The sequence below is a fragment of the Polyodon spathula genome, chromosome 20 (assembly GCF_017654505.1).
Source record: "Polyodon spathula isolate WHYD16114869_AA chromosome 20, ASM1765450v1, whole genome shotgun sequence".
In the NCBI taxonomy this organism is placed as follows: Eukaryota; Metazoa; Chordata; class Actinopteri; order Acipenseriformes; family Polyodontidae; genus Polyodon; species Polyodon spathula.
The window spans coordinates 23,324,278-23,349,433 of NC_054553.1; the positions used below are offsets into that span (position 1 = coordinate 23,324,278).

Genomic DNA, 25,156 nt, shown 5'->3' on the forward strand with positions numbered 1-25,156 from the left:
GAAAAAAAGACAAGGCAGGAAATCCGAAATGGAAGGTGTAATGTTTTAACTTTTATCAAAAAAAAAAAAAAAAAAAAAGGAACAAGGATAAATGTAGAAAAATAAACAGAGCTCTTCAAAAGTCCAAAAAAAAGTTAATTAATAGTCAGCCCAAATACAGGTTTGCTCTTGGCTTTAGCCTCTCCAAACATCAAAACGGTTATAGAGTGCCTCACTGCTGCTGCTGCTTCAGGCTATCAAACCACAATAACCAAACCTCCCCACTACTGCCTAGGTGAAACATTTAATTTGCATACTTCACATAAAATCAAATAAAGTACATTAGACTGACCATTAGACTTCTTTGTATTCTGTTTACTAATATTATTTCTAATATAGATATTTTCCTATATCACTTAAATTAGCATTCACCCCCCCTTAAATCTGAGTAGTGAGCTGACTCTCGCTAGCTACAATACATAGTCACTGGAGGCAGCCCAAACAAAACAAACCATGGCTGAATTCAAAAGGGAAGTTATTTTCTTTTTACTTTGTATTTTGTGTTTTAAAACAACACCCTCCTGCAATATTCTTCCAACAAAAGGGGGCACCCTTTCATTAAAAGAATATGAGCATTTCTCCTGGTTTACAACACCAATACCCCCTCCTACTGGTAAGTACAGTGATTTACATACTTTTGCCATACATAACGTATGGTTTACATGTACAAATACTAATTAAAAGTAGAAGCAGTTACAGTTAAAATGTTCTAGTCCTTGTAACACTGTTCAGTCCTTCTTAAACAGTGAAACGGCAATGTTAGCTCTCATGGTTTTTAGTGAGGGTTGGAATTAAAACCTCCCTCACAATCACAATAGGACAAGCAGTTCTGTAGATAAATTGCATACAGTACAGAAAGACTATGAGATGGACAGATTAACAGTCTCCCTGTACTTGATATTTTGATACACACACAGTTGTTGTAACGGATGCACTAAGCTAATTCTATGTCATTACTTACCATTGCTGACTGCTGTGAACGTATCAATTATATGTTGAAGCATGCTTGGTTAATGAGGAAAGATCTTTAGCACTAAGTGCATCTCTGCTATGAAAATCACATTCATTTTAACGGCTGTATTTTTCCTGTATAGATTTACTTTGTGTACATTTTCAGTTTCAATCATCATAGTCTGGTGGCTTTTTCAAAGTTTAAAGCACCCATTTAGCTTCAATAAAGGTGTGAAACATGTCTAATCTCTAAATACAGCTGGTAATCCTAAATGTAACTGTTAACCTGTCCACCTGCAACATTCTGCCCCTAGTGGATAAACTAAATGTATCGGTAAGAAATGCATTGCAGAACTGATGTGGCATTTCTTACATCCACTAGGAGGCAGAGTGTTGCAAAAGAGATGCAGTAGAATAGAAAAACATCTAAATTCTAGAGGACCCGTTTTCCTCCTTGTGATACTGGAGTCATTCTCAAATGTATGTTAAGAATAAACTGTTTGAACAACCGCTCAATTCCTTGTGTACCTTAATGGGTTAACAGAAAAATGTGAAACCTACAAAAGATTTGTTTTGTTAGCTCTGTGTACTTTATAGACTTTTATGTTGTTATAGCGTATTCCATTGAGTCACTGTGTGAATGGATTCTAGAATTGTGCCTGAGACATCCGGAGGGCGTTTCAAATAAACAAATAAGAAGCGCTTATGCCCAAAAGCACCAGACACACCTTGCTGTGAATAATTACGGCTTTAGAAATTTAAAATCATTGCTGGAGTCCATGGACACGTTCGAGGTGAATGGTAGTGTTGTTAAAGCAAAGACTGGAGGTGCAATGGCAGACAGTTTCTGTGGGGCAGAAGAATCTGTCTCCAAATGCACAGCTCGCAAGGCTGTTTCTCGGACAAAATTAAAATCATTCCCAGGTAAGAAATCACCACAGAAAACTGGTACTAAAAATAATATGAATTTTCATTTGTAGTTTAATTTCTTTACTTTGAAAACTGAGTTAAAGTAGTGCTAATCTTTTTTTTTTTTTGGTGCAAATATTCAAACAAACACTGTTTAAAATGTATATGAAACAGGATTTATAAATGCAAAAGACATCATGCAAAGAAAACCAATGTGGACCTTTGTGTGTAGACCTTTTTAAGTACTTGAGTTTCCTTCATCAGGTGACCAGTTGTCCCGACTTTGAGAGGAACTGACTGTCGTGTTCCTGTGTTTTCCCGATGGCATTGAATTATCCAAAATACGGAATTGTTACAAAAAAATATTCCATCGGAAGCTGACGTTATCAGAATACGGCTTTGCCTGTGTGAAGGATCTGCTTCTGTTGTTGGGGGACAGGGTCTGTGTGGAGCACCAGGGAGAGAAGAGCATTGTCAAGTCTTTAAGATCGACAGCAACACCTCCACGACCTGCGGCCAAGGGTCCTGCGGTAAAGGAATTGGCAGAAACTAAGTGACCAGAGGCCTTCTTCAGTGGAACAGTTTAAAGGTATTTCATTTTGTTTATTTAATTTATTTTTTTATTTTTTTTACAGTCACCTTCTCTTTTTATAACTTTTACTCTCAATCTACACAGACAAAAACAGGAACAAAGAAAAGGTTCACACAAAACAAAGCAATACAGGCTGGGCATTTGCCTTCACTATAAAGTTTACAATTCAAAAACATGCTTTTCTTAATGCTTTTATACATGTGGCAATTTTCCAATTAGCACTACATTGCTTAATAGGAGAATGACCAAACCTGTGATTATTGGCAGGGACAGCATTAGCCCCATCCCTGCCAACCATACATTCCCACACACACTATTTACACAAGCAGGGCCTTTGCCCTGCCACAAAGACGAACTCTGACACATTTACATGAACAGAAAAAGTGAGGATGCAAGTTGTCAGCGTTTCCGATTTGCTCAATACCCTGATGGAGGATGCCTTGCTTTTGTGGTTTAAATATGCCCCTTGATCAGAATGGGACATGCAGCTTTCAAGTTGCATATGTACTTTTAAAAAGTTCACTTACAACCCTATTTTCAGTAAAAAGCACAGTATGTTTAAATGTATAGTACTTTTCATTGTGCTGTAAATTAAATTTGAATTCAGGGTTACTGTCACTTCAATAAAAACTGACAGTATGCATTTGGACTTAGACTCCTAATAAGAAGAATTACTGATCAGACAAATTTGTTTGTCCAGTCCCTTGAAATTTGTGTTAATGAGAGTTGTCTGTATGAGTAGTAGCTGTATGAATCACTCAGATTTATTGCAAAGATCATGAAAAGGTAAAGGGGCAGTGGCAAGAAATCAAATTTGAAGCTCCTTACTGTTTTAATATAAATGCACTTGGAATGCATTTTAAATAATAATAATAAAGGAAATACAAACTACATATGAAAACTGGTATGAATAATTTGTTTCCCAGTTTCTTGCAGCTCACGTGCTTCTAAGCAAATTAGTTTTAACCTGTGATCCCATCAGTGATAAAGATCTCTTCATGACATTCCCACTGCAATTTGTCCCTGGGGATACTTTGTTTTTGTTCACAAAAACTTGGACATATATTTCCTCTTTATTTTCTAATGAGTAATCTAATTTATATAGGATACCCCGCAGCAATATATACAGTGATTTCTGTAGACACATTTCTATAGATGACTACACAGTTTATATAGAGAATACCATCATTTCAGAAGGATTTTGCAGTAAGGCATAGCAATCTAGCTTAAATAATAGAAGCAAAAGGCCATGTGTAATTTCAAAATGACATTTGTTTAATTTAAATACAATGATTGATTCTGCATTTCTTAAATGCAGTTATTTTAGTTGAAATGCAGCACACCATGTTCCCTTTAATACAGTGCAAATGTAATTGGTTGCTCTTGTGAGACAAGGACACGTGGGTCTGTTATGTAAAGTCTGCAGTGTAGCTAAGGGTGCTGAGTCACATGACCACTAATGAAAGCAGACAGAATCGAAACAGACCCAAAGCTTCTGGTGTGGGGAAAGTGAAACTTGCAGCAGTTTTTGTTTTCAGATGTCATTTCTGTTTGAGAGCAGTTTCTGTTTTGTTTAATTCCTTTTTCACCAAATGAAACTGATTTTTAAGAAATGTAATGCATATTCTATTGAACTGTATTCAACATTCTGTCAGTACAATTTGCTGTAATCAGGTAAAGCATGTAATTAAAGGACTACAAGCTTATAAATTGTTGAACAAATCTCAACTTAATGTAGAATGCTATTTGATATGCTGCACGCAAATTCTTGGTTAAGAAAGAACCATACTTCATGTAGATGATAGTTTATGTAGGAACTGATTTCAGCTTTGCCTTCATGATTTGCTGAGGTCGGTGATTATGGAAGAGACATATAATTAAGCTACTCGTAAAGTATGGATGCTTGATTATATGGCCGTTTACAGTTTTGTAAATGAAAAGACAGAGTAACCACAGAACAAATGAAGACCCTAATGAATGTGTAACTAATAATCAGGTACCAGCAATTGGGCATATTCTAAATGAGTCGCAGAACTGTCTAAGGGTAGTTCCAGCACAAATGGCTCATGCTGGGGAGGTCAATCAAAACTGTTTAACACCAGCCAAAACTTTCACTTTCATTTCTGCAGTATGAGTTGTTATTGGCTCCAAGCACCTTATTTTTGCAAAAAGGGGAGGGGCATCAATTTAGTAAGGAGTGAAATGGTACAAAAGAGAATGCTAACACAATTTAGCATCAACAGACTGCAACTCTTAGACTATCAACAGACTTATCTCTTCTTAGAGTTCAAAGCAATGTCTTGCATTCATTAGAAAAAGCTGTCCTGTGTATCAGGTAAGAGACATCTTTATTAGTTTAACTTGTGTAAGTGTGATGTTAAGATGATGAGGTTTATTTGAGTAATATAGCTAACTTGTATTAAAGAGATTATGACATCTTGAAAGAAGCAGTTGTAAGAAGTAAATGCAAAACTGTTTTAAATTGTTTTATGGTATTTTTCTAAAATTAGTATTTTTTTTAACAATCTGTTTCTGGGGTCAAAGCCAGAATTATAACAGTTACTTAGAATACAGAGAAGTGAAGACTATGTCATTTAAAAATTTAACTTAAAATGCTAAATGCGTGCTGGTAATAAAACACTGTTATATGAAGTTAGTGTATGTAAAAAGTAATGGTCTAATCATGAAGGTATGTTTTGTATTGTGGATATAGTACAAGGAAGGCTCTACGTTTCAATTACTTCATTATAAAAACGAGAAGCTTTGTTTTTGGTGCTTCACTGCAAACACTAGAACCAGGAAGTATGCTGTCATTAACATGATGGCAGAGGGAGTGGTATTGATAGAGGCAGTTTCACTGTGGCTTTTGGACCTTGTTGTTTAGGATAGCAAACAGTAAAATGTATTGAGCAAACTAACTGGGACCAGGAGACGTCATAAAGTATGCGTTATTGTATAATGTACTACAGTACACTATTTACTTACAATTTAATTTAGTTCTGGGAGTAATATTGAATATGTAAAGTAGTCAGAGAAACATTTTCTTAACTTATGAGATAAATGATATCCTTCAATAAATAGCACACATTACTACTTCAAGTGTTTCTCTCCCTTGTTTCAAAAGTATTTCTATGGTGTACTGGGTTTATTCTACTTTGAAGAGATGTATTTACTTTATTATGGTACTAATTATACTTCAGCTTATTCAGAATGAATTCAGTTGGTTGGAATTTTGAAAGAATATTTAAACTGGAGAAATGTTCACCTCAGAACTAAAATAGTTTTAATAGACCCCTGTACCTTTTTAAATATGTAACTTACTGCATTGTACTGTAAATACCAAAGAAAACTGGTTGACATTTTTTCCAATGGCAACAGATTAGCATTGTCCACAATCTAACATGTTATCCAATTGGCAGTTGGATAAATTATTCAGATAATCAAGAGATTACTGTGTTTTACAAGAAATGGACGCCTTTTGATTTTTAATTGATATTCTGATTTACAGCTGAGCATCTTGTTAATAGGCATTATTTTGAGTTCTGTAACTGGCGACAGACCATAATATAATTTAATATAATGTGCCTGCTGCTTTATTTTGCAGTTGTTTATCAGGTTTTTAATAAATACATATTTAGTTCTGCAATTAATTGTCCTGTCAGTAGACTGTGGGTACATAATGTTCCTTGATTATTGTGTCATTCGAGGGTGGGGTCCAGTTATTCTTTGAGTTTTGTTATTCCTGCTGAAAGCTGGTGAATAATTTTCCGTTCAGTTTTCTTGTATCTAGTAGGAGCACACACAGAAACAACAGTGTGCCTCCAATTCCAGAACCTTCTTGTTATGAAATTGTCAGTGTAATCTAGGAACATAATTTATGTTTTTTGTATGCAGATGTTTCATGCTCTGGATGTATTGACTGTGTAAACGATTAACTGGTGATGCCATTGCTCCCCCTTGTAAACAAGGCCTGTTGCTGAGCTCCACAGTGTAGTTCTTTTGATGTAGTGATGAAGGCTGTAGTTTTTGTTAGAAGTAAAAATGCAAAAGTGACCTTTTTTTTTTGCTTGTACACATGATGTTTATACAGTTGTTTTATTAACGTTCTCTATCAAAGCTCTTCTCTTTGTATAACATTTCATCCAGAACTATAAAGCACCTACTGAATTTATGAAGTTTATTTTAGTATTTCCTAGTTTTCTGCAAAGAAAGGGTGTGCATGTAACAGACCCACAGCCGTTTGATACCATTTCTTGTTTTCTAGTTAAGAAAATGGAGGCGGTTCACCGGGATGTCCTTGATCTCCTAAAACTAAACCCAGACGGCATTCACCTAAAGAAACTCGCAATGACCTACAATCAGAGATACAAAAGAAACCTGACAGTCTCCACTTTGGGGTTCCCTTCTTTAACTGCCTTTATAGAGTCAATGAAGGATGAACTGCACTTAGAAGGGGAACTTATCCTCCTCGGTGCAGACCACAGGCCTGAGAATGGGGGTCACACCAGTGCTGCAGCTGGAGTCAAACCCGAGCCTCCGATGGCAGCTGCTGTTGTGACAAAACAGCCAAGCCCTCAGCCAGCTGACACAACTGGGGCAAGAGGTAATTACAAGCAACATGTCACTCAGACACAGGGAATACTCCTAGCAAATTCAGAATGTCGGTTTCTTATGATATGCTGTTCTGTACAGACTGTGGACACAGTTGTCTAATTTTTCATAATTCTGCTCGCTGTAATTTTCCCTTTACATAAGCAGGGCTTACTGACAGATTTGTTATAGTTGTCTGTGGTTAGAGGCACAAGGTGATAACGCCCAAGTTGTAGCATATTGTACAGACCCAGCATATTGTACAAGTCTCTGAGCAAGGTGAAATTCTCTGAAAAATGTACTGTTTCTGGGGGTAGGGAGGGGATGGGACTTACCTATGAGTTTTCAAGACTATAAATATAGTTTGGGCCAAAATTTGCCCATGCTCTTGACCTGTGTGTCTCGCCTGTTAGATACACGACCACATGGTGTGCTGGGTGAGTCATGCAATCAAGAGAGCGCATGTGGCTCTTCTCTAGAGATTGGAGGTTGGACAGATTAGGGAGTATCAATTAGACCTGTTTCACCTCCCTGTGTTATAGGGACCCTACAGATAAGGTCAAATCAGTCTGCTGTAGGGCTAGCATTTGTCCTCCAGGGGCCGGTAACTTATTGACATCCTCTGTAGAGCGCTTGAGTGTAATGACACAGTTGGCTTGGTTGTGGGATCAGAGGACACCCACTGACCTTCGTTTCTCCTGAGCGGTCATGGAGATTACTGTGATGAGGGAGCATGGCTGCACATCCTAAATCGGAGTGAAATACAGTAGAACCTAAGAGATCAGATCCTCTAAGATGTGATATCCTCTACTAACTGAAGGACCGCAAGCATGTGTCATTTATACATGCTGGTACCAACTGAACGGTACAGATGGAAACTGATCAACACGCATCTTATCAGTAAATTCAGCTCTTGGCAGGACAAAATAGATGCAGTTGGATATAAAACCCAAGCACTAGAAAAGACGAGAGGGGTATTGCTGCAGACCTGGAGGCAGTCAAAAAGACAGTGTTTTTGGGAATGCAGTTTCACCTTTTAGATGGTAGCTGTCAGTAAGTTAATGTAAATAAAACAAGAAAGCAAGTGATTAATATATTTACGGTACCATCAAAAAGCTGAAACAAGATCTGTGTTTGAGTTAACATGCACTGGTGCAAAAAAAATAAAATGAATGCTGTCGGATTTCATTTTATAAATTGCTAAATACTATATTGCCGTGCTTTTATTTTTAATACTGCTTTTATTAATTTTCTTTGTATAGTATGCACGCATTACTGTACTGTATAACAACTCCCTCTGAGATGGGAGATTTTCACATATTCGGTGGCCCCTTGGAACAATTTAATTGGATACATCAGGTTCTACTGTGCAGGGATAATAATCAGATATGCTACTATTTTACTCTGAACAACAATACAAACCTCCTGAGGAAGCTCAGGCTTGAATTTTTGGGTGTTAGATGATGATGATGATGATGATGATGATGATAATATTGTAAATTAATGAAGAATTGACACAAAGCTTTCTTTTTATTCATCCAGCACCTCAACGTAAGACGCCAGCTGCCCCCAGTTCCAGCATATTGTCTTCTATAGTCTCTTTGAGTCCTAGTCCTCCTACAAAGAAAATGACTGAAGAACAGCTACTCCAGAATGTGACAGAGCTGATCAAAATAGACCCGTCTGCTTCTGTGTCTTTGTCTCAGCTTCAGAACGCTTACTATTTGCATTACAAGACTCCATTGCCTCTACAACTGTACATCTCTCTTTACAATGCAGTCACCTTCCAACAAATAAAAGAGGTGACTCCTGGTGTTCAAGCACAGCCAGCTGTGAATAGCCCTGCAGGTAAGATGGAACCAACAAATATTTTGTTCTTGTTTGTAACCTTGAATACTCAACAGTACTTAAAGTAAAGCTATATAAATGAATGCACCTCAAGTAATTTTTTTCATGCTTTTTGGGCTAGCACATTCACATTTCTTCTTAGCTAAGCCATATTTTCAAAGCCTAAGTGCTGTAGTTTCCAATGGCATTTCATTTGTCTTTTTACCCCCCTTACCATTGTATGGTGTTTTGCAGTCATTCCGAGTGGGTCTGGGTTCTGTTGCTCCACTGAGTTCTTGTCATGTTTCTCAACTTCACCAATGATGTTCAGTTAGTGGATCATCTGCTTTAGAAATAGTTTACCATTCACATAGCCTCATTGCAGTGTTAACACACAATTTGATAACAATATCCCCTATGGCTATACAACAATTACATTCCAATATAAGAACCAAGAGGCTGCTATTATAATGATAGGTCCTTCTTCAAAACACCATACAGTGCATTACCTGTTATCATTTAAAACAGATTATATTTTAAGTCTACAAATTGAGTCCATTAAATAAATATCTAAGCCTATGCAAATCGTTGGCCAGTCCAACAGATTTCGTCGACCACAATTGGAAATTGCACTTGTAGCTCACAAGAATATCATGCAAGTCTTTGTTAACCCTATGTGTTGTGTTTTATAATTATCTTGCAGTTTGCTGTACGATTGCACTGTGTACAAACATAGGGACCTGCCGTGAATGGTTGTTCCAATACACCATCAACGTGTAATGTGTAAAATGTCCAGTAGGTGGGCTCAGAACTTAAAATTGACTCCTAAAGTTCACATTTTTCTTGTTACAAGTAGGCTGCTTTGCCTGGTACACATAAGAATGCCTGGCACTGGACTGGCCCTTGTCACAGGAATGCAGCTCAAACACGTCTGAACAATATTCTTGTGCCTCATCCATCAGGCACATTGCCATCTATATTAATTTCTAATCAGCCCTGAGGAGTAGCTGAGTCATTGCTCACATTATAGTATAACTCAGTAAGACTGTATAATGTGCTTTGCACTTTGTAGTCTGCATACATAAAGTATATCTGGGCACATACTGTACACTGTTGGCACTGTTTTATGTCAATATTATTAAATTCATGTTTAAACTTGGTATTCTTTAGAACAGAATCTTTCCATATGTGTCTGTGGAAGGGGTGTGGGTAATTCACTGACTAGGAGACAGACAGGTGTACTTGAAAACACCACACAGGTGCCCAGTTTTATTTTAGATCGGTTCTTATTTTTCTCCGGCAGAGGGCACTGTTGACCGTGGGCTGCCTATCAACGATGATAGACAGCACCACGGAAATACCACAGCTGGTACACAAACAGCAAATGCACTCGCAGGTGCTCAAAGAAATAATAATGAAAACAGAAGGCGAAAAGAACAAGGGAAAACAAAACAGTAACAAAACTACAAATAAAAGGTGCTGCACTCGGCAGCGTTATCCCGGTCGCCGCTACCCGCACGACCTGGATCACCGTCCTACTCTATCGGCTATCTAGCCTGCTCTTTCACAATACGCCGGGGTCTGCCCAAGGATTCCCCGCTCTCTCTCTCTGTGAATCTTTATTTCTCTCCCGGCTGATTCCCGGTCCCGAATCAAAGCTTCCGCACTCTTAGCGCGTCTAAGTGGGCAGACCTGAGGAAACAACAGAGCGTTATTTTATAGGACCAACAATCACCCAAGACCCGCCTCTCAGCCATTCAGAGAGGGGGAAAGTCCACACACCCACTTTCCCACCTCCCCGTGTCACTGCCATGACTCACAGGCGGTTGTTGGGCGACTGCCGCCCTCTTCCTGCAGCCCGTGAACACGCCAGCAGAGTCAGCACAGATCTCTCCCTGTTACAGTGTCACATTTATATTTTTTAGTACCTCTTGTCTTGCTGGCAATGTGCACTTGACAGTGTTGTCGCTTACTAATATAAATTCCCTTTGGCTGATCTAGCCTGCATCATAGATGTCAACAACATGCTGCTAGAATTGAAGAGCAGCTCCATAACTCATAGTCAAAGCACCTTAACACAGACTTTAAAAGTACCATATTTGAGGAATTGCAAAAAGAACAACTCAGAATAATTTCAAACTTAAGAAGGTAAGGGTACAGTAAAATAAATTATCTAAACAGAAAGCCATCAAAATAGGACCCTCCCCCATACAGATGTACACTAAAGACACTTACATTGATATCAGCCAGTTTAGATGTATTGAATAGAACCCTCTAAGTTTTAAATAATGACATTACTTAACAATAATGATTCCAGAATTGGCGCAGTTGAAAGCAGTCACCCCTCAGACCACCACAGACGGTCCATCCCAGGTTTTCAAGTGGCAGCCCGTGGCTGTGTCCCCACCTCCCTCCTTGATGTCAGCAGACTTCCCTGTGCTGGGAGGAAAGCTGTCCAGATTGGAGCAGAAGCAGCTGAAGGAAGAAGCCATGAAAAAACAGAGGAGCAGCACCCCTGTGTTCAAAGAGGCGTACCACTCCCAGATGAGAGAAATGCACACGACCAACATGCAGGCCATAGAGGCTTTGCAAGCTGATATGCTTGGTGGAGGTCGGAGGAGAGTTAGCATGGAGGAAGCAAACGCCTTGGCAACAGAGTTCATCCGGGCCATTGCATCGGACGGAGAGCACGTCACCCTGGAGAAGGTGTGTGGTATTCCTGCATTATAGAGCTGCAGTACCCAGTTTGCCTGTTAATTAAGCTAATAAGATGTGGTTGTAAACCACTGATTCGAACTTCCTTTTAATGTGTTCCTTTTAGGTTATTTCCAGGATCTGCAGACATTTAAGAATCCCGGCACTGCAGCACTATGGAATCATACCACAACGAGATCTTCCTGCAGTTAAGGAACTTTCTCGTACCCTTAGGGAAATCAATATTTTCATCGAGGTATGTGTTGCTTTTATATATTTATTTTGGTTAAAAGATTATAATAGGAAACAGTATAAACCGAACGGAACTGGAAAAAAATGCTTTGGTTCTACAGTTATCATTATAGACTAGAGTAAACACTATGAACATAAAAATATGGGCATTTGTTTTAAATGGATCAATCGCCTTTTTTCACCTGCTGAACCTATGCAACAGATCTTACCAGGCTTCTGAATCTTGGAGGGACAGGTCCAGTCTGGGAAAGGGTACCTGATCAATAGGGGTTATTGAAGCCTGATTAGGCAAACTAGCCCGAACCATCTTTTCCTGCTGGAGTGCAAAGGTCAAAGAAGCCCACAGCCAAGATTGGTAACTTGAAGCAAGGGAGATTTAAAGCACTCTACCTGAGATGGTCCACTAGAGATCCTTTCCCTATGACTGTGTATCTGAATGTAATGGATGAGTGACAAAGTGTTGCTCGGTAACCATTTGCATTTCTTTTGAAAGGCTTTCGAAGCAGTTCGGACAGTATACACCCTACACGAGGTCGGACAGTGCTTGGCTGGACTGAAAAATAAGAAACACTTTGAAGAGCTAGAACTAGGCCCCTTGTGCAAGCTCCCCTTGATCTACAAGATGTTTAAAGTTCCCAGCACCATGAAGGATGAGGATATATATGAAATTGAAACAGTGGATATCTTAAAGGTAAAACATTTTCCAGTGATATTTTATTGTGTTCAGATTACAAGCAGTTGACTTCTCATGTAAGTTTGGTGGCTACCTCTAATCAAGTTGCAAGTCTATTTCTTGTGCACACTTTACTGTCCTAAAACAATGCAAGAGAAAATAAATACAAATTCTTTGAAATTGACATTGAGTGTGAGATCTACACACTCAACAAAATTCTAAGTGTAGGTTACTTCTAATAGGTTCCAATGTTGATGTATATATTCTATGACTGTCAGGTGTAATGCTTATTCTCCTAAAACCTCCTGTATTAAGTGCCATGAAAAAAATTAAAATAAAAACACTATCACAAAAATAAATTTTTGTTAAAGATATAAATTGAGACTTATTTATTTATGTGTTTTTTCTTAGTTTTTTCCATTATTGTTTTATATTCCTCCATTGTACTGGTCTTGGTTGTTTGCATGTGTTCTGTAGAGCCTGCGTGCCTATATGAGAGAACATCGAGCCTACAGAAGTAAAGTGGATCTGGCCGAGTTCATGCAGTTTGTGATGGATCAGTATAACTGTGACTCTCCCTACGAGCTGGGGATCAGAATCCAAAGTGTCGCTCTATCAGTCGCCGTAAGATCGATGTCTTTTTTTTCTCATTTTAAATTTTGAGGGAATGGAACTGAATACAACACATGCTTATCCAGTATAATTGTATACTTCTACAGCTGGTTTCACAATTCCCGATTAGCACAGCTCTCGGGCTACCTTATCTGTAGTAACACTGGGTACTAGATTAATGCTGACCGGGGTCTGAGGAAATAGCTGCTGCTGTTTTAAAGTAGTTGCATTTTTCTTTTTTTAACAGACGCTGAGGAAAGCACAAAATTCTGAGCATGCATCGATGGATAAAGCCCGGGCGATAATTGAGAAGGAAATCGAAGAAGAAGCTCAGAGCAAAATGAGAAAGATCAAGAAAAGTCTGTTGGACCCGCTTAATGGGCCCCAGCTGTTCTCCACCGGGGGCAGCATTGCGCTGCGGAAGAAATATGCCAGCCTGACCGCAGCCGAGGTTGTGCTGGAGGTCTTTAGCCACGCAGAGGGCATCTTCAACAAGAAGATGACCAAGGTACTGCAGTGAACCAAGACAATACACTGAAGTCTGCTCCATTTATAGCAGTATAAATCAATGTCTTCTTGCCTCTAACTGCAGTTATTAAATATATATTAAATATGCAGATATCTGAAAGAACGCTATTGAATAAGTAGTTGCTGCTGCTTCTTGGCACCAAACCGCTTCCTGAGCTGCAGCGCAGTTTCACTTCAGTGGTCTAACTGCAGCCATCAGACCGTGTGACCTTTATTTTTAGTGTAACATCTGTTTTTCCACTCATGTCGGGGACAGAAAAAAAGCCTTCCAAAGTAAACCTCCAAAGTGAAACAAAACAGGAAGGCCTTCAGGAATTATTCAAAAATATATGTACACTTTAGAACTGTATGTATATCTGAAGAATCTCTCGTTATTTTGTGTAACCTTCTGTACTGAACTGAGATTTGAAATACTCCCAAGACACTACAGTAAATACATTTAAAGTACTTTTCAGTGTCTTTAATGTTGAAATTAGACCCATAATTTTTTGATTCTATTAGAAAAGGGATTTTAATTTGATTCGCTGAGTCGTTAACAAAACTAATTTTGAAGTATACAGCATGTGCCACAATACTTGGTATATATATATATATGTATCTTTATTCTCTTTAGCATGTCCAGGACTTCTTGTTAAGGGTGGTGGGAGATCGCTTGGCTGTGGCATTGTTCCAGTTAGCCATTTGCTGTGGGTCCCTGGAGGTCCCTCAGGATTTGGTAGCCAAAGAGAAAAACTACAAGCCTTCTGAACCAAAGGAACAAAAAAGCAACGTTCAGCCACCTAGCGAGGGTAGGGGTTTTGGTCATATGAATGCGTGTTGGTTCCCAATTCTCAATGCAAAACAGCTACTACTGTGTTGTTGCTGGGGGTTTTAATTTAACAAAGCCTATTTGCATGCAAAGCAGATTGTATTGGCATGTGTTTTCCCATTTCCTTTATTAATTTGTGTTGAAAACACCCCATTTTAGGTAAACCACCTAGGTTAAGGGACACAATGAACAATAATGTAATCTGATAGTTAAAGTAACATTGAACAGGTGTAATTACACAGTGTGGTTTGTAGTCTTTTTCCCTTGTTGAATGATGTCATGTCTTATCATTACAGCATAGAGGGAAATTTGTTTTATAAATTGGTTTTGTAGTAGAACAGTTTGATATTCATATCATGGTTTCCATGACTTTCAGCTGAGGTGAAACAAAATCTACAGAAGCATCTGTCTAACTGCAACGGACTGCTCAACCTGCCCTATTTATCTAAAATTGAAAAGAAAATCCTGGAGCATTTTAAGTTTGAAGAGTTTGTCAACATGGAACAAGGCACCTTTCTTGAATTTCTGGTGAAGCACTCCCAGGTATGTTAAAGTCTCACCCCTCCACTGTTGTAATTTGATTTAAATTAGTCAGCCTGGCCTACAGTGCTAAAGCATTCCTGCTGGGCTAAAGTAGTGCATTTGGAATGGGTTGTTTCATTTAAAATACTTTTTGGGAATATAAATAAACTGGGTCAGAAATGACTTTGGGTCAATTTTAGAAGAAGGGGGCTACAACAAAATTGTCTGGTATAAAACAGAATTGCATTTTTTTTTTTTTTTTAAAAAAGCTTTTATTTTTTTATATTCAATGTGATTAACATTACACTTTATAATTCATTATGGGGGAAATACATATATTCTCCCGATTTGTGAAGACAGCATCTGTCTGCAGTTGTTCCTCAATACAGCGCTGTGAGCACGGTTTATATGTTCTGCATTTAAGATAGTTAATTCACTACAGGGTGGTCCGTCAGCCCCGTTGAGACTCACTCATAATGTGTTTGTGGGTTGCTTTGAGCTCCCTTTTGAGATATTCGGATACAAACAAGCCCAAGTTTGAAATAGGCGAATACACCGTACGTAACATCTAGGAACCTGTTAAAAACCTGTTAATTGAAAGATATTGCCTAACTTACTTTATTTTCAATGTACCCATTTTTTTCAGTACCAATCAATAATAAAGAGAAAGCATCTTTGAATTGAATTAGATAACTTCTCTGAGTGCTTTGTGATGGCTTTTTTGCTTATCAAAGCTTTTTTAATACGATTAATAAGGAAGATTTAATAGTATTCCTTTCTGAATGGACTCTTACAGACGTTTCGGATTGCATTTCACACGATTCTATAACAGTGTTTTTAACCTCAGACTTACAAGTATTGAGTGTTTATGAGGATCCTCTGTGTGTGCGTGCGCTGGTGTTTCACACGTTATCGACAGTCAAATTAATGCAAATTGAAATTATAATAACATTAATGTAACATTGCTAGTTTTCAATGTGAGAATTTTACCAAACCACACCACCAGGAATATGTCCTCATTTCAAGACTCCAGATAAAGTCACAAAAATGACTGTGCCTTAGTGTGCAAGCCCAAACAGTTGTGTTAGTGGAGGTGCATCAGGCTTTGGGAAAGTAGATTGGTAGCAACAAGTGGACTCGCTTCCTTGTCTTGTCCATAACAGGAAACAAGTCCAACAGTCGAAATTATAAGGTTAAAAGCATCTTTTATTAAATGACAAAATGCAAACGTTTCAGTCCTTTAGATTATCATCAGTGCTTCCAAGTGGAATGAATCACAGTGCTTAAATACCTAACACAGAGGTGGCAAATACCGCACACGCCTGGCCCCCCATTAAGGTAAAACAATTGGCAATTCTCAATGAACCATAATTCAAAACCTAAAATACAAGTACTGTGTATGATGAATATTAAAAATAAAGCAAAGAGCAAAACAGAAAAGAAAAAAACTAAAAACAAGATAACAACAAACAGGAAAGAAAAGCACATTCAATAAACAATTAGAATATTCATCCAAAAATACATTAATGGCAGATAACACAGAGCAAACAAATTATACTAGTACATATGTGTCAATATTAGTATATACACACACGTGTGCATATATGCATATATACATATGTACATCCACACAAACCTCAATCCATGCAAATAACAAATACTATAGACTATTTAAGGTAAAAGATCAATTTAGATTCACATTGTAGCAGTTTTTTTCTAAGTTGCCAGCTGTACGAGGCACTGATAATTGCTCAATAGCACAAAAGTTTATAGATGCGCAACACTATTTGAGACTTTGTGTCTCGCTATTGGGGATATAGCTAATTTAAATTACCTCTATGAATAGCATTCTTGTGTTCATCAGTACGTATACGAAGCTATCAATTCAGACAATATTTTGAATATCCTCTCACAAGAAATTGTGCATAGAACCTCTGGACTTCAAATTCAAAATCTTTTGTACAAATACGTTTCACACTGGATCTGACTATATTGAAGGCCTCTTTTCAGATGCACCGTATGATGACTCCATGTGCACCTTTGAGACTGAGATCCCTTCTTAATCTTCAGCTGTCCTCTTTTCCTCCAGATTTTGCAGGAGGTAGGTGGAGCTGCCTTAGTCCTTACCAGTCAAGACTCCAGGATTTGCGGCTACAGACCCAGTCAGCAGGACATCTACGAGCTGATCAGGCAGTGCGGCGTAGCAGACCAAGAGAGAGTGAGTTACTGTAAACTGGATTGAATGAGAGGGGGAAACAGACCACTAAACTGAGCATCTGTCGCCTGCCGTGTCTATACGCTAGGAGACTGAAATCGAATTGTCATCTTTCACTTTAAAAGTGATTGTATTTAACAATAATGCCATCAGCGTTCCCCTCAATGCACATCAGTCCACTGATTATAGGTCTCAAATGCACAGTTTGGAAAGGCATGTACTGCATTTTCATTTCAAACCATCCTGTCTGGAACTACACTAGGGTAAAGTAGCTCTCTGTTTGCAAGCCTTGCTTTCAGAGTGCCTTGCGCTCATGGTCACCCGGAGAGTATAATTGTCCCCACCCCTGGTAAATGTGATTAATACTAAACGGAGTGTGATTATAAGCAAAGTGACAGTATCAGGAGCTAGACCCCATTGACTCCCATTCTGGGAATGACATGGTGATAATAAGCAGAGGTTGGCATTATCAGAGGTGATTTTATGTGGGTAGGCTGACAAATGAGCAATTGAAGGCTATATCTTGGAAACAGTTTGCCTGATTTTTATGATCCTATGCATGGGCATTTTATACTTAAGGTCGTGTAGTTTTTTCTTGTCACTGATACCTATATAAGTGATGCTCTGGAGAAGAGACATCTCAGAGTTACTGAAATGTGGTGCCTTTGTTTGTTTTCTTTACTGATACATATTTTTTTCATATCCTAGTTCCATCACATTGAATCTGCTTTGCGCAGCCACTACAAAGTGAAAGACAGTCGAGAGCTAGGATATGGATCATTAGCAACTCTGGTGAACATAGTCCAGCGCCAGAACAAACTGCACGATGACAACCCCAGCAATCAAACAAGCCTGGTGCGTTACGAGACTGCACTGCTCATCAGAGACTCAAGGTCAGGCTCCTGTTTACTGCGCTATTGTTTTTCAGTGTTAATGACTTATTAAATTGCTTGAACTGTCAATAAACAACATTTTTATGAAATAACATGATACAGAAAATGTAGGTAATAATGTTGACAAATACTATCCTCTGAGAATCATTTTATTGTTTAATTTTAAAACATGATATCTGGTACTACTATAGGTTAAATAAATCTCTGTTTGCAAACTTTGTTTTCCAGGAAATCTGTTACAGTCTGTTTTACTTCCTTGGCCATTTCACCCCAGCTGTGTCTTCTGGGTTCAAAGCATATTACTGGCTGAAAGCATGTCAGTCAACAGGGGAAGCAGCTGATTGGTTATTGACAGGAAAGAAGCCAGTGAAGGAGTGGAAACAGTTTCACCCTCCTGGTGTAATGATCCAGGAAGTGCAAGACAGTTAAAAAGCAGGGCTTGCAAACAGATTTCTTTAACCTAGAGTAGTACCAGATATTACATGTTAGCTAAGGAAAAAATATTACAAGAATCATTTCTATATTTTAGCTAGTAGTAAATTGCTAGTTCAAAAATATGGTGACCATCACATTTTGGAGGTTATAAATACATAATATGGTGAGGTGTTTTATTGGGAACCACCCTGGATTGCTGGTACACTCCAGTGAACAAAGTCTTGGAGCAGCTTATCAACATAATTATCCTCACTACTATGACACCTGTTCAGTGTGCACCCACGCATGTAATTTTTCTCCATTTCTGGTAGACTGTTTTGCAATTGTGTTGCTCATACAGCTCTATAGGGCTGCAGGGATCACATGTCACATGATCAACCTAATTTGTACCTCTAATTTAGGGTGTGGCCAAATCGGGTAGGCGGGTCCTAATAAACTGTCCAGGCAGTGTACTTGCATACATACACAAACACATTCCTTTTTAATATATGGGCATGTGTTGTACTCAAAATCTTGTCAACATGTTGTGTATGAATGAACCCTATCCTATGCTATTGTTCAGGCACAGCTTGGCTGAGGCTAACGATGCAGTGGGTCTCCTCGGAGACGTGAGCAGAGCCACGGCCCTGGCCTGTTTACTGAACACCCCTCTGCTGGAGGACCTGGCAGACTGGTCTCAGTGGGAGCTGGTGTTCGAACCCCAATATGGAGACCTGAAGGATTTTATCGAGAGGAACTTCGGCAGAAAAGTGACCAGGCTCGGGGACGAAAGTGAGCAGTTGCCAATGCTCCCAATGCCAATACTGTGTTTTTGTTTGTATACAAGGATACCATATTTAATTTTAAACCTTAGTTGATGTTACATAAGTAAGACTTTTATTCAGTTTTTACAGCTATTTTTTACAGCTACCAATTTTCACCTCAAATTTTGGCCTCATGCATGTGAAAATACAGAATCCATCAAATTACATTCGGTAGATAAATATTAGTAAATAAATAAAAACAAAATGGTGCTAGTGTAGTATTGGTCTGTCTGCTTAGCATACTTTATAATAATAACAGATCTGTATTACACTCAATGCAGCCTCTAAATCTGTGCCATTACAATGCAAAACACATGAAGTACTTTCCATTTGCTGTCAAAATGAACGTTTGCTTGTTCCCAAGGCACGGCGGTGCTTGCTGACCTGGTTGCTCTGGAGGTGAAGCCGGGGGTATTGCTCCGACTCACGACCCACACCAGTGCAGAGCTGTTTGCTGAAGCAGCTATGGCCTTGGACCCAGTCGGCACTGCAGGGCATTTGGTCTCTCTGGTAATTGCCGACGGCATAGCCAATGCTCCTATTGCTCTTTTGGCCAATCACATGGAAACATCCCTTGCAGCTGCTGGAGGCCAGGAAGGTGGGTTAGACATGCGTGTCAGAATTATTGCACTCACAATGAGGTTCACTGCGTTCTCCTTCAAGAGGCTACAGGAACGCAGTCAACATTGCAAACATGTCGGTCATAAGGAGCGATTAGTACTGGGAAGGTGAATCGAGCGTGAACCTTCTGCCAGTCTGGGTTCTTGTAAAAGAAATAAAGCAACCACATTCCTTCATGATGAGGTACAGCACTGTAAAGAGTACAAAAGGCATCTGACTTTCACTAATTGCCATAAAAAATACTATTAAAAATGTAATACACATTTACCAAACCATGTGTGTCATTCATATAGGAAAATCTATGAAATGATGGCTATACACAATAGGAAAGATTTACTGTAAATATTTTGTCAGCTGTATAAACATCAAGTTGACAAACGTTGTACAGTCTGTTTTTTCAGTAATTGAGTGACTCATTTAACTGTTCTTTACTGCTGATTGTGAAGTACAGGCATCAATCAGTTTGTTTTCTTTAAACAGACCTTTTAGATTCCCAGTTTTACAGTGCAGTTTAATTAATTTAGATCCTTAAGAAGAAATCAGTAGCTAATTAAGTGTGCCTCTGAATGTTAGCTGCTTTGCTTCAGTGATTTCTTTAGTAGACTTGGTGTATCAGTGAATGCACATCTGAGGCACTCATTGAAATGCACAGGCCTTACCAAGTACTTAAGGATACTGTGTATTTTTTCATTGACAGTAACACATTCAGCTTTTTCCTTCAATATTCAAAGTGCTACAAAACACCCTGCACTGTTTACGAGACTCATTACTTTACACTTGCAGTGTCCTGTGCTGTATTGCATTGTTATATTTTGAATCATATTGCTGACTTAAGTCAACTGAGGAATATATTTCTGAGAATTGACTCATCAGGTGGAAAAAGAATTTCCTTTCTAAGCACAGCAGTGTATCCAGATCATGCTCCCTCCTGCAACAATGCTGTTCTTCTGTTCTGACAATACGCCACTCATTCCATCAGAGCAAAAGCATTGTTGCAGGAGGGAGCATGATCTGGATACGCTGCAGTGGTTAGATAAACTAAATCTTTCTCCTGGCATATGTTCCTGAGTAAATGTTGAAAAAAGGAGATCCTTAGTTGATTTACCTGTGCGTGAATAAATACATATAAAAATAGTCAGGATTCTTTTTTGCGATATGGACAACACGTGCTACATCAAAGGTAAAGTAAACACTGCAGGAGGTTCTGTAACACTTTAATGCATGCAGGAACTGTTAAATCTACACTTACATCTTGTGGACAGCCTGTAATTCTCTAATTCTGTTTCTTGGCAACAGAATTTTCACAGAGAAAGGAAGAAGCAGCATCACTGAACATATCTGCCAAGTTCATACTTGACTGTCTCGTCAGAATACCAACAAGACTTTGCAAATCCCTTCTGCAGCAGGTAATCTCTCGGTTCCTGGTGCAGGCCTTTGAAACAAGAGACTTAATTTTGTAAGGAAAGGATGGACTAATTAAAGAAGTCTTTCATTTATTTGCTGTTCAAAGATTTTCATTGACAAAGCAAGTTGAACAGCCTCTAGCTACTCACTGGGGTCTTGTGGAAACCAAGGGAGGTTTCTGAAAGAAACGTTGGTTTAGTGACAGTATTCCCTCTGGAACAGTCCCTATACGTAGTGTTAGAGTGACTGTACTGTTGGAGATGTCTTCTAATTTGAGAAGTATTTGGAGTCACAGTAATATTTTTTTCTTTTTCTTTTGGTATAATGACTTTAGTGCATGTTTAAAGTTAAACAAGACTGCTGTTAATCCAGTCCGTGTCCTCTAGGGGCCAGGTTGAGACCACCACCCATTTAACATGCGCCCTGAACCCAGAGGTTAAAAAATTAGACTTGGGTTGAAAAGCCTGCTCACATCCCCCTAGATTTCAGGTCCTCTTTGGAAGCCAATTGTTGCATTACAGTGGATCTTTCCTTCCTAAACATCTTACAGTAATAGTAATACCATGCAAACAGGTTTTCAGAGAGCAAAGTAGGCCATGAGACAGTTGTAGCTCATGTGGAGGCTACGGACTCCAGGGGGTTCATGAGATGGTTTTGGAGGAGGGTCTTTAGCAAAAACAGAAGCTTTGTTTTCAGAATGACACCAGACAAAGCAATGTGCACCAGATTGAACATCAAGAACGCTACTGTTCAGTACTTGAGGTTGTTATAATGTTTCTAACTTGACTTCCAGTGTGTCTTACATGTATAACTCCATGCTAACATTATGTACCGTTGTACTAGAAATATTTGTCAGCTTGCTTAAGTTCATGGGAGCCCATGAGTCCATTAATAGAAAAGTAGTATTGAAAACTGCTTTTATATATCTGTAAATATTGTATCTATTTTTTCAGGTCTTCCTTGATCCGTTTTCCAGAGTGGTCGGACAGGCAAACTCCAAGATTGTCCTTTTACAGGTGGCCAAGACCTGTACCCGATACCACAACCGGCTCCACCAGATGGCTATCTTACAGGGCGTGACTGAGTGGGTGAAAGACTTTCATATGAAGCTCAGCCCACCAAAGCTTCCTGTTGTGAAATCGAAGGTTTCCAAGGTTAGCATTGCTTGGTATTTTGTACAGTAAGGTCCGGCATCGTCACCCCGAAGAGGGATGTGCAGTAAGCTTCAGCTGATATGCAGAGTATAATACATGTATGTTTATGGTGTACTGTAGCACACAAGCAAGGATTGACAGATAACCGTCCAGCAGAAAGAGGGTGTTTATAGCCATCGTCTCGAGTGAGGTAAACTCAGCGTTCACGGAGTATTATAAAACAAGTACGCTGTATAAAGATGGTAGGTTAAAGCCTGAATTTAATAGCTGCCTGAACCTTGCTCTTGTATTATTAGAACAGGGTTCAATTCAGGGTTTTGAATTGTACATTGCTTAGTAACCACGCAGCAGCCTTGCTAAAAGACATCTGTCGGAACACACTTTTTTTTTTTCACAAGAACGCTGTGAAATTGGAAAGCGGATTTCACAGAAAGCCCAACACACAAGATAAGTATCCAAGAAATCCATAATAAACTAAAATTGGACAAAGTAGTAAAAAATTAACTTTTTATAAAAAAAAAAAAAAAAAAAATTAAAAAAAGGATTTGGTAAAAGAAAACATTAGTTTCTCAAAAATGAAATTGGAACAGAAGTACACATGTTAAAAAATGTAACAAATGTTATCCTTACAAAAGTTGACTACTGTAAAAGCATAGCAACATGTAGTAAAGTATAGTGAAAGCATGGTAAAGTATAGCTAAGCATTGTAAAGCCTGGAGAGAAATGGTAATGGTAGAATCATGGAGAAACTGCAAACATACCATGCTACATTTTATAAGGACAGTGTAGCTACAATGTACTTAATGTATACCCACAATGCTGTGCTTCTTATTCCTCAATGGGCCTGACACCCTTCCTCCTCACAGCCCAGACCTCAGGATTCAGTCTCGGAGAGCAGCAGGTCCTCAGTGGTGGCCCTCAGTGAAGACGAGGAGTTTGGTATTGAGTCTTCGGAATCAGAGTCTGAGTCTGACAGTGATGCTCCACTATCAAGCTCAGGTAAAGGAAACTTGTTTCAGTGCTGCTGTGGAATAAATATTACCTTGGCAGGTGGAGGCACCAGAGGATGAGCAACAACAGTCTAACACTAACTCGCTGATGCAATGTAGATTATTGGGTTAACTGCTTAAAGGGGAGGTCTTGTATGCTATTAAAACCTAGGCTTTCACTTTTTAAAGGCATGACAAGTGAATGGAGACACCCTGATTTCCCAGTTTTTGACTTGCGTCCTGCCTTGTAGCATAGTAAAAGCATAGCAAAGTGTGATGAACCATGCTGTAGTGAAGGCATGGGAAAATATTGTAAAGTTTTTATTGTTTAAAAGAAAAGAAAAGGCAAACCAAGGTAAATGCACAATGTAATCATAGGAAAAACTGGAAAATGACTGTGCAAATGTAGACTCTGATAAGGGTAATGGCTCTCCTTTTGAATTCCAGATGAAGATGAGGATGAGAAGTTTTGGTTAGCAAGCAAGGCTAAAGAGCCGTCCAGTGAGCAGCAATCCGAGAGCTTGGATCCCAGCTCTGTAGAAGGGGACCTGGCAGACGTGGACAGCGGTGGAGTCAACGAGCCCAAACTCAGTGACATTGAAAGAAAAGAGAAAGAATGCAGAGCTGTCATTGAGGATATCAGGTCAGTTTCTCATTTTCATTGATAAGTTCTGTTTTTGTCCTTCATTTTTCATTTATTTGAATGGCAGTGGTATTCAGATCTGCCACTGATTAGATCACTTCAACAGTCTGCACTGTTTCTTGGCTGCATGGGATTTGATGTCAGAGCTTTTACAAAAAAAAAAAAAATCAAACAAGTAAATATAGCCCTTACAAATGTATAAAAACACATTCAAGAAATCAATCCTTACAATATAATTTGCTGAAAGTTGGATTTGACAGTGCAGTTTATTGAACTGACCATATTCTCCAGCTGCTGCAGTCCTGTTTGAAATCTGTATTTGATCACTGCACAAAAGTGGTTTCTCTTAGATTATATCAATATATTTATGCTTGTAAAAATAACTTTTTAAACAAAAACTATACCAGAAAGTTGAATACCTTGGCATTTTAACACAGCAGCATCTTGGCAGTGAATAAATGGATGCAGTCCAATGCAGGCATGCTAAATTCTGTCTGGTCAAAATCCCAGTATGCGTAAAATATTGAGTAAACATTGTTATCTGTCTTAGAAAAAGCGAGTTTGGTTTTGGGGTTCTCTTGAATGAAGAAGGGAAAAAGCTGATGGAGGTTCATCAGAATCGACTCGGCAGGAGTCTGGAGAGACTGTCCACAGAGCTCTATAGCAAAGACACACACTTTGTGCTGGAGCTCATTCAGGTACGTGAATTTGTTTATGCTTTATGTATTAAAATTTGAGTGCTTATGAAAGGTGCTGGATTGACAGCGCTTAACCCTGAGGTCCTATATTTATCCAAACTGTTGGTCTATCTGGGCACCCATTAGTTTCCTGGTGACTTCTTGTTAGTTTTCCTTTTACACTTTCCTGCCTTTCATTAGCTTTAGTATCATACAAATTCTCCACAACTTTCTGTTATCTTAAATGTTGTGCGCCAAGTTTATTGCACAGCAGATAATGTACTTGAACTATGAACATTCAGAATAAAGATGGCTGAAGTTGTGT

General features: G+C 38.8%; 1 protein-coding gene across 4 annotated transcripts in view; it reads left to right on the plus strand.

Annotated features, from left to right (window-relative positions):
- The first annotated feature begins 1,756 nt into the window (after positions 1-1,756).
- Positions 1,757-25,156, plus strand: part of LOC121295502 (protein NO VEIN-like) — a 61,816-nt gene continuing 38,416 nt past the window's right edge. For 2 of the 4 annotated variants that reach the window (XM_041220191.1, XM_041220193.1), the window contains exons 1-19: positions 4,725-4,826; positions 6,756-7,094; positions 8,624-8,929; positions 11,226-11,614; positions 11,730-11,858; positions 12,348-12,545; positions 13,005-13,151; positions 13,387-13,647; positions 14,281-14,455; positions 14,852-15,018; positions 17,087-17,215; positions 17,921-18,105; positions 19,103-19,311; positions 19,708-19,941; positions 21,261-21,370; positions 22,322-22,522; positions 23,389-23,521; positions 23,959-24,154; positions 24,705-24,852. In XM_041220191.1, coding sequence (XP_041076125.1) covers positions 6,764-7,094; positions 8,624-8,929; positions 11,226-11,614; positions 11,730-11,858; positions 12,348-12,545; positions 13,005-13,151; positions 13,387-13,647; positions 14,281-14,455; positions 14,852-15,018; positions 17,087-17,215; positions 17,921-18,105; positions 19,103-19,311; positions 19,708-19,941; positions 21,261-21,370; positions 22,322-22,522; positions 23,389-23,521; positions 23,959-24,154; positions 24,705-24,852 — 3,648 coding nt within the window. In that variant the 5' untranslated portion in view covers positions 4,725-4,826; positions 6,756-6,763. Of the gene's footprint in view, positions 1,915-2,163; positions 2,489-4,722; positions 4,827-6,755; positions 7,095-8,623; positions 8,930-11,225; positions 11,615-11,729; positions 11,859-12,347; positions 12,546-13,004; positions 13,152-13,386; positions 13,648-14,280; positions 14,456-14,851; positions 15,019-17,086; positions 17,216-17,920; positions 18,106-19,102; positions 19,312-19,707; positions 19,942-21,260; positions 21,371-22,321; positions 22,523-23,388; positions 23,522-23,958; positions 24,155-24,704; positions 24,853-25,156 lie in introns of those variants that run through there. The other 2 variants (XM_041220192.1, XM_041220194.1) reach the window with 2 other exon arrangements.